General features: G+C 58.1%; 1 protein-coding gene across 1 annotated transcript in view; it reads left to right on the forward strand.

Moving 5' to 3' along the window:
* SDC1 (syndecan 1) overlaps positions 1–11879 on the forward strand; it is a 24242-nt gene extending 12363 nt beyond the window's left edge. Inside the window, exons 2-5 of the mRNA XM_027113764.1 lie at positions 7460–7541; positions 8454–8935; positions 9537–9672; positions 9796–11879. Of these exons, the coding sequence (XP_026969565.1) occupies positions 7460–7541; positions 8454–8935; positions 9537–9672; positions 9796–9965 (870 nt within the window). The 3' untranslated portion in view covers positions 9966–11879. The remainder of the gene's footprint in view (positions 1–7459; positions 7542–8453; positions 8936–9536; positions 9673–9795) is intronic.
* The last annotated feature ends 522 nt before the right edge of the window (positions 11880–12401 follow it).

Here is a 12401-nt window from a genome sequence, read left to right on the forward strand (position 1 = left end):
GGGTGCATGCCCAGGAGGTCCCCTGAAAGGCCTTCCTCCTCAGGGGGCCCTGCGGGTGCCCTCACCAATGCACGTTCTCAAGGTGTGGGCAGAAGAAGCCCCCTCTTCCCTGCCTGTCTGTTCCCGGGCCCCTCCCGCCTTGAGCTGTACCCATCACCCCTCTGCAGGTCCCAGCCTGACTTAGTTCTTGGTGAGCTTATAAATCATCATGCCTGTCAGGCCAGGAAATGCTGATGCTGCCCCGGGGCACCGGTGGGGCCCCTCCCTCCTGGAAGTAGAGGGGATGGGGGAAGATTTCAGGGTCTTGAGGCCAAAGCCGGGAGATCTGGGCCTCCGCAGTGGCCTCCCTGGCAGCTCCCAAGTGAGGAAAGCGGCGTTCAGAGAGGAAGTGATTTCTCTGCCACCACCGTGATCTCCTGGGCTAGGGGGAGCCCAACGTCTTCCTGGGCCCTGGGCTGCGGTCCTGACCTCCCACCCACCCCGCCATGGCCGTCTGTGGCCAGTTTACCACCCCCACGCCACCCTGGCCTCACTGGTAAGGAATTGGGGCCGCAGGGCCCAGCCTAGCCTGTCAGAACCCTGAGAGGGTTTAGGGCTCTTCAGCCATGTGTTGTCCAGGCGGGAACCAGGTCCAGTGAGAGGCAGAGAGCTGCCCAGGCCCCCCAGCAAGGGAACAGTAGAGCAGGACCTCCGCCTGGGGTGGCCCCCCCGGTCAGGGCTGTCTTCCCCCGGCATCCTTAGCTCTGGTCCCTTCCCGGAGACCCTTGATCCAAGATGCTTTGGCCCGCTTGGCCCCTCAGGTCCGTGCTTAGGCTGTGTTAGCAAGGGCTGAGGGCGGGAGTGCAAGTGATCCCCCCGAGGAGGGAAAGCAAGAGTCGCAACCCCCACTCTGCTGCCGGGCACCAGGGCGTTTGGCGGGCCGCGGGAGGGGGCTGGGTATTTGTAACATTCTCTTCCCCCACCACCCCTAGGCGGGCAGGTACCCCGGGCCGATGGCCCCGAGGCTCTGCAGCTCCCCATCCCCTCTCAGCTCCTTGACCTCGTTGGTGGTGCCCCCCACCCCCACCCCAGAGAGGGCATAAGCGGCTCTGCGCGGCTCCCGTTGGTTTCAGCCTGGTCACTGCATCAGGCCAGCTGAGGGGGTGAGAGTTGCCCGGAGAATCGAGGAGGTCCTGCTCGGCCCCGGGCAGGCAGGATGGAGGCTTAGCTCAGCTTCAGGACAGTCGAGTGTTGCTTTTCTTTGTTTCCTGTTTCTAGCACTACTGGGAATTGAGGGATTCTCCCAGCTCTGCGGCGAGGCCTCTTCCTCAGACCGGGCAGGCACCACAGTGTACTGACTATAGAGAATGGATGTATCAGAAATGTAGAGAGAATGTTCTAGAACTTTCTCGGATCACTTTGGCCCTAGGACTTGTTTTCGGGGCTACCTGGTACCTCTTCTTTGAGCACTGGACCTGAGTGGGGCTGGCGGGGGGGGGGGTCTTGCCTCCCCCAGCTCCCAGGCCACTTTGGGTGAGGCCTTCTCCTGTCCAGACTGTCGTTCCCCACGTGCAGTCTGCAGACCACCTACAGGATATGGAGTTTGCAACATGCAGAGTCCAAGGCCTTTGCCCCAAACCCCCTGAATCAGCCTCAGGGATGGAGCTTGGAAGACTTCATCTCCAACAGTCTCCTGGTGACGCTTAGGGACCCCAAAGAAGAGAGCCCCTGGCCTGGAGGCAGGTGATGGTGTGAATGTCACCTTGGCCAGTTTGGCATCTTGATACACAGGTCAGGGGCAAAGGCTGAGGTTCTGTAGCCCAGACACCTCAGCCCCCAAGAGTTGTGTGGGGTTGGGGGAATCAGCTCTTTTCCCTTAGATCCGTAGATCTGACCAGGAAACTGAGGGGGGTAAAAAAGAGTTTTAAAAACCATGAATCTCATTTAAGCCTCCCGAGGATGCCTGCTGTTGGGTGGGATTTTGGTGGGATGGGAACAAGGGATGTTTATCCTGGTGTGATTGTGTGGCCCGCCTGCCTTTATACTCCTCAGCCTGGGCTCATGGAACAGATTGGGCCCCTACCCTCCACCTGCTGCCTTCAGCCCCAGCACGGGCACCAAGGCTGGCTCCTTTCACAGGGAAAGGCTGTGACCTGGGCATTGTGACAAGGGGCAGCTCTTTATCCTTGTGGATTCAGTGACTGAGCTCCCACCACGGCAGCCAGGGCTTCTATCGCTACACCCAAGCCTTACAACCAACAGATACCTAAATCTCCCTTTCCCACTTGGCTGCGGAGGCTGCCACACCAGTGAGGCCCCAGCGTCGCCGAAGTTGTGACTCAGGGCCGAGCGTTGTCCTAACCTCTCCGGGGCCTGGCTGGAGGCTTCATCTGCCGGCCCTAGCGTCCCCAGTGGGGTGACCCTCTGTACCCCATCCTGTGCAGCTCCCCCTTCCAGAAGCGTCCTGGAGTGGGAGCTATATACCTGGGAGCTCACCAAGGCCAAGACGAGACCGTTTCTTACCCTCTCTTCTCCCCGAAACCCTTGGATGACGGCCCCTGAGCTTTGAAGACCGTTTCTTACCCTCTTTACTGTCGAAGGACCTTGCGTGATATTGTACTTAGGCATGTGACCTCAGTAATGCTTTTTTTTTTTTTTAATTTATTTATTTGGTCGTGCCAGGTCTTAGTCATATCAGGTGGTCTCCTTAGTTGTGGCATGTGAACTGTTAGTTGCGACGTGCATGTGGGATCTAGTTCCCTGACCAGAGATCGATCCCGGGCCCCCTGCATTGGAAGCGCGGACTGTTAACCACTTCGCCACCAGGGAAGTCCCTTCAGTAATGCTTTTTAAAGGATTTGTGTTTATCCATCACTTAGATCAAGCAGCGGGTAACACACCAGTGATTCAGGATGTGGGTTGGAAATCAGAGGTCTTTGGATCTGATGGCTGCGGGTTGATGGGGTGCTGGGGTCAGGGGTCAGACAGGCAACCTCTTCAGTCAGCCTGGAGTTAGAAGCCCTTCACCTGAACATCTCTGAGATGCCCACTTGGTATCCTGACTTGTGACCCTCCCAAGGAAGTTTCATGCTCATGCCCAAGGTGTCTTGGAGGGATGCTGCAACACAGCCCCAGGCCCTCTGGGCCAGCCTGGGCAGAGGTCTGCTCAGATGGAGGTGGCCCTCCTATGGCCAGTGTGGGGTGAGAGATGGCAGGAGTGGGCTTGAGGCTGCCTTCTTGAAGCTTTCTCTGCCAGCCCTCTGCCCACAGACTACCGACATGCTCTTGGGGATGGCTGACAACCTGATGATGGAGACCCTTAGCCCCTGGTAGCCCTGACCCTGCTTGTCCATGCCATCCTGTCTCCACCTCTGAAGCTGGGCTGGCATCTTGGTCTCCCCTGCTGGCAGGGGTCAGGAACTCTTTTTTTTTTTTTAATGGTTTGCCTTTTTAAAAATTTATTTTATTTATTTATTTAGGGCTTCATTGGGTCTTCGTTGCTGTGCGTGGGCCTTTCTCGAGTTGTGCTGTGTGGGGGCCACCCTTCGTTGTGGTGCGTGGGTGGCTTCTCGTTGTAGAGCACGGGCTCTAGGCGCACAGGCTTCAGTAGTTGTGGCTTGTGGGCTCTAGAGCACAGACTCAGTAGTTGTGGTGCACGGGCTTAGTTGCTCCACGGCATATGGGATCTTCCCAGTCCGGGGCTCGAACCCATGTCCCCTGCATTGGCAGGCGTATTCTTTACCACCAGGGAAGCCCAAGAACTCTTACTTGGTGAGGATGACATGCTCATCCCATGGCTCCTGGGGCCTGTGGTGCATTGAGGAGATTTAGGCAAGTTTCCCGTAAAACAGCTAGACCATCAGGGAAGGTGGTCCTTCGGGGCAGGGGAGGGAGAGAAATGGCAGGTGAAGGGAGCAAACACTGCCTGCACGTCTGCAGATACTTCCCTGCCCGGTGACCACTGGCAAGACCCTCACCCTTATCTCTGGGAGATGCTGATCTCAGCCCTGCCTGCCTCAAATCAAAGGATAATGGTAGGAAAGGGATGGAAAATGCTTCCAGTGTCAGAGCAGGCCTCTCTCCTCTCACACTCCCTTTCCTGCTCCGCCAGACCCCTGAGCCCAGGTCCTCTCTCGGGGTGTCCTCCTCACACCGCCCCAGGTGTGGCCCGGAGACCAGTGTGGTTGAGATGAGATGGGCTGGCCGTTCCTCTCGTGTTCCTTGTCCCCCAGCCTCCACGTGTCTGCCCCCCGACCTGAGCGAAAGATGCCGGCAAAGCCGGGGAGGCCCAGGCTCTCACCTACACAGAGAGGCCCCAACAGGTTAGCAGTTTCCCAGGAGAAGGGCTTCTCTCAGAACTAGGTAAGACTTTGAATCTGCCCAGTCCCTGAAAACAATTTGGGACAATTTGGCTTTGGCCTTTCAGGCCCTGGGCTTCCAGGATCTGCGCTGTGTGTGGGAAGGACCAACCTGGCCTTTGCCCTGAGCAGACCAAAGGTGTGAACATCTAGACCCCCTCATACGGCTTTTGATTTGTTGTACAAAAAACTGATTTTCCTGGGCCTTACAGAGGTTAAAGGGCCCCATTACAGGTACAGCTGGCTCGCCTTTGTCTTCCCAGGCTGTTTGAAGTAGGTTCCAAACTGGGCCAACCCACCCCTGGCATCCCTGAGTTGTGGCCAGTGTGGTCTCAGAACAGTGTCAGAGGCTGTGCCGAGGAGAGCCCCATATGGGGCCTAGGAGGCAGCTGACCACAGGCTCTTAGCACAGCAGGCCTGCTGGTGAAACCGGAAGTCTCACCCCAAACTCCAGAGTCAGCTGGCACCTGGTGAGCCAAGTTCAACCTCAGCAGTTTCTGCTAACTTCCTCCCTGGAGGGCTGAGGCTGTCACTGGAGGTTCAAGCTGGAGGTCTGGGAGATCACTACAGCCTATCCCCTTGGTGGAGACCCAGCCCCAAAGGGGAGAGGCTGCCCTGAGGCCTGGGAGCTGGTTTCAGGGGAGAAAGTGTTTGCTTAAGAGCTTGTTGTATAAACAAGATTGCGATAAGATGAGGGAACAAATTGTTTTCAGGGACTGGGCAGATTCAAAGTCTTACCTACTCCTGAGAAAAGCCCTTCTCTTGGGAAACTGCTAACCTGTTGGGGCCTCTCTGTGTAGGTGAGAGGCTGGGCCTCCCTGGTTTTGCCTGCATCTTGGGCAATGCCTCCGAGGTGGACGGGGTCCTGGTGCACTGTGTTCTCTGCAGAACTCAGTGCCCCCGTCTGTGAAACAGGGCCTGGCCCCCTGCTCCAGGTCCAGCTTTCTGTCCAAGGCTGGGAATTGGAGCACTGCCACCTAGGGTCTCCTCCAGAGCTGTGAGGGTGTTGGGCGAAGTGAAGGGGGGTCTTGATGAGTGTGGGTGGGGCGTGTCCCCTGAATGCTTGTCCCCCTCAAGCTGCCCTCTTGGGAGCATCTGCTGTGGGCCTGGGGCAGGGGTATGTTAGGGTGTGGGTACCCACTCTGCGCCTGCCTGGGGGACAGTGTTCTTTGTTACTGGAGGGGGTAAGCTTTGGGGAGGCGAGGGTCAGCTTCCACCGAAGCTCCGTGGAGGCAGGACAGGTGTTTGAAGGGCCACCTGGGGACAGTACAGACAGGACGTGGCCTGAGGCGCAGGTGGAGGCCAGGGACTATGACTGTGCATTGCGGACGGGCTGTGGCAGCTCATACAGGCCCTGCTGCGGCCAAAACTTTTCTCTTGGGGGGCGGGGGGCCGGTGGAGAGGGGAGGAGGTGTAGTGTGGGTTTTGTACTTTCAAAGGAAGCTCAGTGGTATTTCTAGCCTCACGGTTTCTACACGTTTCTGAAGCTTCCCTCTGACCTGGGCCCTTGGAGGGAGCCCCCACCTGATCCAGCTCTGCCTCAGGAGGCCAAAGGTCTTGCCTGTCCCTCCCTGCCCTGCTGCGCTCAAGAGGGAGGCCCCGTGGCCCGTGGCCAGGACCTGGCGAAGCCTCTTGGGCTGAGGAGGCCCATTCCCTGGAGCCCAGCCTTGGGCAGGGCCTGCCCTCTGACAAGCCTGCACAGAGCTGCCCGTAAACTGGCTCCCTTCTGCCCCCTCTTCTCCTGAAACCCTACCAACCTCCACCCCCGCTCCTCCTAGACAGGCCCCAGAATCCTCTTCCTCAGGCTGAGTGGCTCTTACTTCTCCAACTTAGAGCAGCCACCACTGGTGGTGGGACCCTTACTGTGAACCAGGCTCTATTAGGTTCTTTTCATGCATAACCTCTTTAAACTTCTGCAACAGTCCTGGGATGTAGCTATTACTGCCGTCCCCATTTTACAGATGGGAAGACTGAGGTCGTAGGAGGTTTAATGATGTCCTCAGGGCCATTCAGCTAGTAAGTGGCAGAGGTCAGGGGGGCTTGCAGAGCCCATGTGCTCTGAACTATGCTGTCCTGCTTTTTCATTCGTTCTTTGTTCTGGCCCTTGACGCTGGGACTGCAGCACAGGGTCATTTGGGTCAAAGTCTTATTGCTGAGCAGGATACTTACGGCTACTCTTCCTGCCACCTGGCTGCTGGGTCCTCCCTTCCCCATCTGCTGTCCTGGAGCCAGTGTTAGGGGTGGGGGGTGGTTCCCCGCGCAGGCCAGCTCGGCTGTGTGTGGTGTGTCCTGCCTCCGCCTGGTCCCACTCCCTGGCCCTGCTGGCACAGCCCCTGCTTCAGGGCCTGGGTATGTGTTTGCAGTCCGGCACCTGCAGCCTCTTAGGCTCGGCCAGGCAGGCAGCATTCCTGGGGCAGCTCTTCGCACACAGGGCCCATCCCAGGCTCACAGACCCTTTGCCTCCTTAGTGCAGGGTCCCTTCTGGATCAGCCTCATCTATCCCCAGGCTGATGGATGTCCTGTCCTTCCTTCCCCAAGTGGGTCTGGACCCAGTTTTTCCAGTGGATGAGAAAACAGGCTGAGTGTGGGAAGGAGCACTGTGGCCAGGCCTGCCTCAGCACAGACAACTCACCCTGGGCTCATCCCTGCCCCTCCCTGCCATGGGGCCCTGGGTGTCCGCACCCTGGCGCTCAGCATGCCTGGAGGCGGCCTCCCTGGAGCCACGTGGTCGTGATGTTGTTCCGGGGGGCCCTTGAAAGCCCCACTCTTGGACCCTGAAGCTCCCTGGTCAGTGGCCTCTGGGACCTGATTCTCAGTGTAGGGTGGGCTTTGGTCCCAGGGGGGCCACAGTCTCTGTTCCTGCCAATGGTGTTGTCTGTCTGTTCCTCTGAGAGGTCTGGGGCGCCCCGAGCAGACTGAGCTTCTAGGGGGTGTGTGTGTTGGCGGGGAACCGAGGGTTCCAGAGCCACACACGAGGGCTTCCTTCCTGTGCTGTGTGGAGTGGTGTGTGTGTTTGGGGAGCAGGGGGGTGCCTGATTTACCCAGCTACCTAGGATGGGGACCCCACAGTAGCAGGGCCCAAGCCAAACCTCCACTCATATCCTTTTCTGTTCATTTTCCAGCAAACTGTGGCTGTAAACGTGCCCCCCGAGGATCAGGATGGCTCTGGAGATGACTCCGACAGCTTCTCTGGCTCGGGCGCAGGTGAGTGGGCTGGGGGTGGCGGTCAGACAGCCCCCCTAGCTGGGCCAGAAGGGTGGTGCTAGGGAAGAGAATGGGGACCGTGCTGCAAGGAGAAAACATGTGTGGGTTGAGGTGGGAAGGGTGTGGATTCCACGAGGTCCTGGGGGCTGCCTGCTGCAGACAGACTTGGGCTCGTGTTCTCCTTTTTAACTCACTGGGGAATCTTTGGAAGGTGATTTGACTTCTCCAAGCCTCTATTTCCTCATCTGTACAATGGGAATAACCTCTTGACTTCATAAGGCTATTGGGAGGTATTAGGCTGCACAGAGCCTAGTGGGGTATAAATGTGCCTTTATCTTCCCTATTTCCCCTTTCCCTGGGGGAATGAAATCCTTGAGCCTAGAGGTGGTCAGGGAGGCTCTCTGAGGAGGTGCTCTTGAACTAGACCTCAGAAGAGGGCTACAGTCATCCCTGGGGAAAGTGGCCTAGGCAGGGGCCCGGGAGCTAGGACGTGAGACACAGGCCTCTGTACTTGGGAGGCTGGGGAGAGGGCAGGTGGATCAGGGAGGGGGCCAGAGAGGTGTGTGTATGGGGATATGGCGTTCAGCCCCTAAGGATGCCCCCATCCCCCAGGGAGCGGGCTTCAGCGGTCGCAGGAGAGATCCCTTCCCAGATGGCTCCAGAGACCGGGCTGTCCCCAGGCACGTGCAGCAGAAAAGGGCAGCTTTGCTGGTTCATTTTCCAAAGTTGAGTTTCGCCTTAGCTAGCTCTGCCCCAGGAAACACAGCTTCTCACGAGAGGAAGGGTTTGCTGTGCTGGCCTGGAAGTCAAAGCCTCGGGTCCTCGGCCAGGCCTTCCTCATGGCCTGAGCTTGGCTGGCCTTGATGTTCAGGGGCCTCCCTCACCCCACACGCTGTGCTTCTGGCCCTGCAGGCGCTCTGCCAGATATCACCGTGTCACAGCAGACCCCCTCCACCTGGAAGGACAAGGGGCTCCTGACGGCCACGCCCACGGCTCCAGAGCCCAGCCGCCCGGATACCACGGTCACCTCCACCTCCATCCTGCCGACTGGAGAGCAGCCTGAGGGGGGCGGGCTGGTGCTCCTAGGAGAGCTGGAACCTGGCCTCACTGCCCAAGAGAAGGAGGCCACCCACCCACCCAGTGGGACCACGCTGCACCCAACCACCCACCGGGCATCGACAGCCAGAGCTACCACGGCCCAGGGGCCTGCTGCCACCTCCCATCCCCACAGGGACGTGCAGCCTGACCACCACGAGACCTCAGCTCCCACAGGTCACAGTCAGCTCGAGCCTCAGGCTCCCAGCGTGGAGGATGGAGCTTCTGCTACCACCGAGAAGGCTGCTGAGGGTGAAGCCCCCACCCAGCTCCCAGAAGGAGAGGGCTCTGGCGAGCAGGTGGGTGTCGGCCCACTGTCATCCTCTGCATTTCCAGGGACGCCGGGTGGCCAGTGGGTAGGGTGGCCCTTAGTGCCTGGTGGGGCACAGTGCACTGGGTGGGGGGCACTGGCCTGGACACGCGGCACACCCAACCCCCTACACCCTGTGAGCACATCGTAATCACCTCAGTGAAGGCAGTGTCCCGAGGCCCCATCCTCTCCCACCCCCAGGGCTGAGCCCAGGGCGGGACAGACTAAGTACGAGACCAGTGCAAGAGAGCCGTTCAGGATCCCCGAAGAGAGGGCTTCCTAAAACGCACGCCTCTGCGGCGAGTGTGGAAGTTCCACCAGGTCTTATTTTCTGTCTTATAGCATCGTGGTAATGTTACACTTTGCACTAAAATGAGCCTGTTTATTTTCACATAAAAACGTGGGCTTTATATCACTTGATGGGATACCTTTGCCACAGTCCAGCAGGGTCCAGTGCGATGTGGCGAGAGGGGCCTGGGTCGGGGTGTGTCTGAGCTGATGGCAGAGGTGACCAGGGAAGCTGGGAGCGGACCTGGATGCAGCCTTCGTTGTGGTCGCCCAAACCTGATACCATACCTGCCCTCCCCTAGGACTTCACCTTTGATGTGTCGGCGGAGAACTCAGCCGGGGCCACTGTGGAACCTGGCCAGCGGAATGTGCCCCCAGGGGATCCCGGGGCCACGGGGGCCTCGCAGGGCTTCCTGGACAGGAAGGAAGTGCTGGGAGGTGAGTTTTCTCTCTGGTGGGTAGGATGGGGGGCGGGGGGCTGTCTTTAGCTCTGGCGGGGCCGCCACTCAGCCCAAGGAGCAGCCGAGCTCAACTGGCCTCTGTCCTCCCCACCCGCCCCAGGGGTCATTGCCGGAGGCCTCGTGGGACTCATCTTTGCTGTGTGCCTGGTGGGTTTCATGCTGTACCGGATGAAGAAGAAGGACGAGGGTAGCTACTCCTTGGAGGAGCCGAAGCAAGCCAATGGCGGGGCCTACCAGAAGCCCAGCAAACAGGAGGAGTTCTACGCCTGATGGGGGGGGTGCCCCTCCCCTCCCCCTGCCACTCGCTAGGCCCCCACTTGCCTTTTCTGTGAAGAACTGCAGACCCTGCCCTCCTCCACCACGCCACCTTCCTGGCGCACCCAGCCCCGCCGGCGGCCCCCTCCCCGCGGAGTCCTGGGCGTGCCGGGGAGAGGGCTCATCTCCGCTTCTCTGACTTCTGCCTGGAGACTTGGGCACAAGGGCTTTCTCGCATATGACCGACCTTTCCATCACAGCCGGCACCTGGCAGCCCACCACGCTGACCCAGTTTCTCCAAACCGGAGCAGCCCATCCCCAGGCCTAACTCTGGAGAGAAGGGGACCCCGCTGCTCGGGACCCGGATGGCTGGAAGATGCTGTGGCTGAGGGCTGACACGTCTGTAGCACTTACTGGTAGAGACCAGCGGGCCTGGCTGGGGGTGTGTCCCGCTGAGTGGTGGGGACAGGAGGTCAGGGCTCTGTCAGAATTCACTTTGTTTTGTGGAGAGGTCTAATTTAGGTGTCAATTTGTTTTTGCACATGTTTCCTCTAGTTTCTTTGTTTATAGCCCAGTAGACTTTGTTACTTCGGAGGTAAGTTAAGTAAGTTGATTTGGTCATCCCCCATCCTGCTTCCCTAATCTATGGTCAGGAGACAGCATCAGAGTTAAGAAGACTTTTTTTTTTTTTTTTTTTTGGGACTAGGAGAACCAAATCCAGAAGCCAACATGTAGGCTTAGTTCGTGTGTTGTCTGTTGAGTTTGTCCCTCACGTGTGCAACAGGGTATGGAATGTCTGTTGGGCGGCCCTGTTGGTGGGCTGTCCCATCCTGGCTGCCGCGGGTGGTCACCTCTTTGAGCAGTCGTGCCTGTGTCCATGAACTCGGGGCCAGGGCCAGGGCCCAAGCGGCTGCGATGCTGGGGAGCCTGTGTGAGATTTGAATCCTGGAGCCTCAGGCTTGGGGATCGAGGAGAGTGGACGAAGCCCTTCCTTTGATGCCATCTCTGGAGGACACTTTCTCCTGGAAGGTGACGAGAGGGGTCTTGGCCCTACCTGCCACTGAGCTGCCCCACGAAGGACCAGGTTCGCTTTGATTGGCTCCTGTGGCCCGACTCTGGGCTGGAATCAGGAATGTTCCAAAGAGTTGATAGTCTTTTGCTTTTGGCAAAACTCTGCTTAATCCAATGGGTTTTTCCCTGTACAGTAGATTTTCCAAATGTAATAAACTTTAATATAAAGTAGTCACGTGAACTCTACTGCCTTTGCTTCTTTCTGCGCTGGTCTTGTGGCCGTGACCAGCCTTTTCGCTAAATGCCAATGATATTGGGAAACTTGGCTAAAAGCTCTGTGCCCTTCATCTTTCCCGTGGGGAGGGATTCTGGGGCCAGAGTCCCTCTGGTTTGTTTGTTTTTTGTCTTTGCCGAAATTATTCTGGAGATCGGTAGGTTCATTCAAGGTTATATACAAGGCCTGATGTAGATTTCCATGTTGCCAAGTTCAAAGGACAGTCTCCTAAATGGTGATGAAGCTGTGTCGGCCCCAGTCCAGTTTGATCCGAGGCCATGTGCCCCATGGAGGCCTGGAGCCAAGGCCTGCCTCTCAGACACCTTTGCTGGGACCAGAGACCCCCAGCCCGGGCTCCTGGGAACTCCTGTGGTTGCTTATTTAATTTGACAACGTTCCAGCTGCTCTGTTGGCCGCTCCGAGAGGGGACCATCTGTGATTCGGAGAGACGCCCTGCCCAACGAAGGGAAGGGAACTTGTGCCCTGTATTCCATACAGAGACTTTCTGCCGGAGTGTATGACTGGACACGACTCCCGGGTGGAGAAGGGGCTGTGACTGTGCTCATCTCTGCCAGTCCATGGGACGGCGCTCAACCCATGGCTGGGCCCATTCATGTAGCTAATAAACGGTACTTGTCATTCGGGCTGTGGTGGTGGTTGAATCTCCTCTTGGCCTGGTGATGTCCTTGCCTGTCACCTTCTTGTGGGGAGCCTGGCTCTGTGCTGTGGCAGGATGGGGGCCAGTCCCGTTTGCTGTAAGGGAATCCGTGTCCACCTCTGCCCCCCTCCCCCAAGCCCTGTGTCAGACCTTCATCTCACCTCCTCCTAGGTCTTACTTTCTGCCTTACTCTGTCCTGCCCAGCCTCTCCTTCTAGATCATTCCCTTCCCCAAGGACACAAGGCTCCCTGCTGACTCAAAGTTTGCTACCTATTCTGTTTGCTCATTGTCATACAACTCCTGGAAGCTCACGAGCAAATGGTCTCAGTGCTAAAGGTCTAAAAAAGTCTGCACGTTAGGAGAAAACTGTAATGAAAATTTGGGGGGTTGAGAAAACACAGTGCACTGCAGGAGCCCTAGTTTTCTAAGGGCATCTAGCCACCCTCCCCTTAAGTCTCGTCCAGGCTGCTGACCCCCTCCCAGCCCCTCGGGTGCCCCTCCACGGCAG

This window comes from Aethalodelphis obliquidens, unplaced genomic scaffold (assembly GCF_003676395.1).
Source record: "Aethalodelphis obliquidens isolate GAN/ISIS:26980383/991018 unplaced genomic scaffold, ASM367639v1 scaffold12, whole genome shotgun sequence".
In the NCBI taxonomy this organism is placed as follows: Eukaryota; Metazoa; Chordata; class Mammalia; order Artiodactyla; family Delphinidae; genus Aethalodelphis; species Aethalodelphis obliquidens.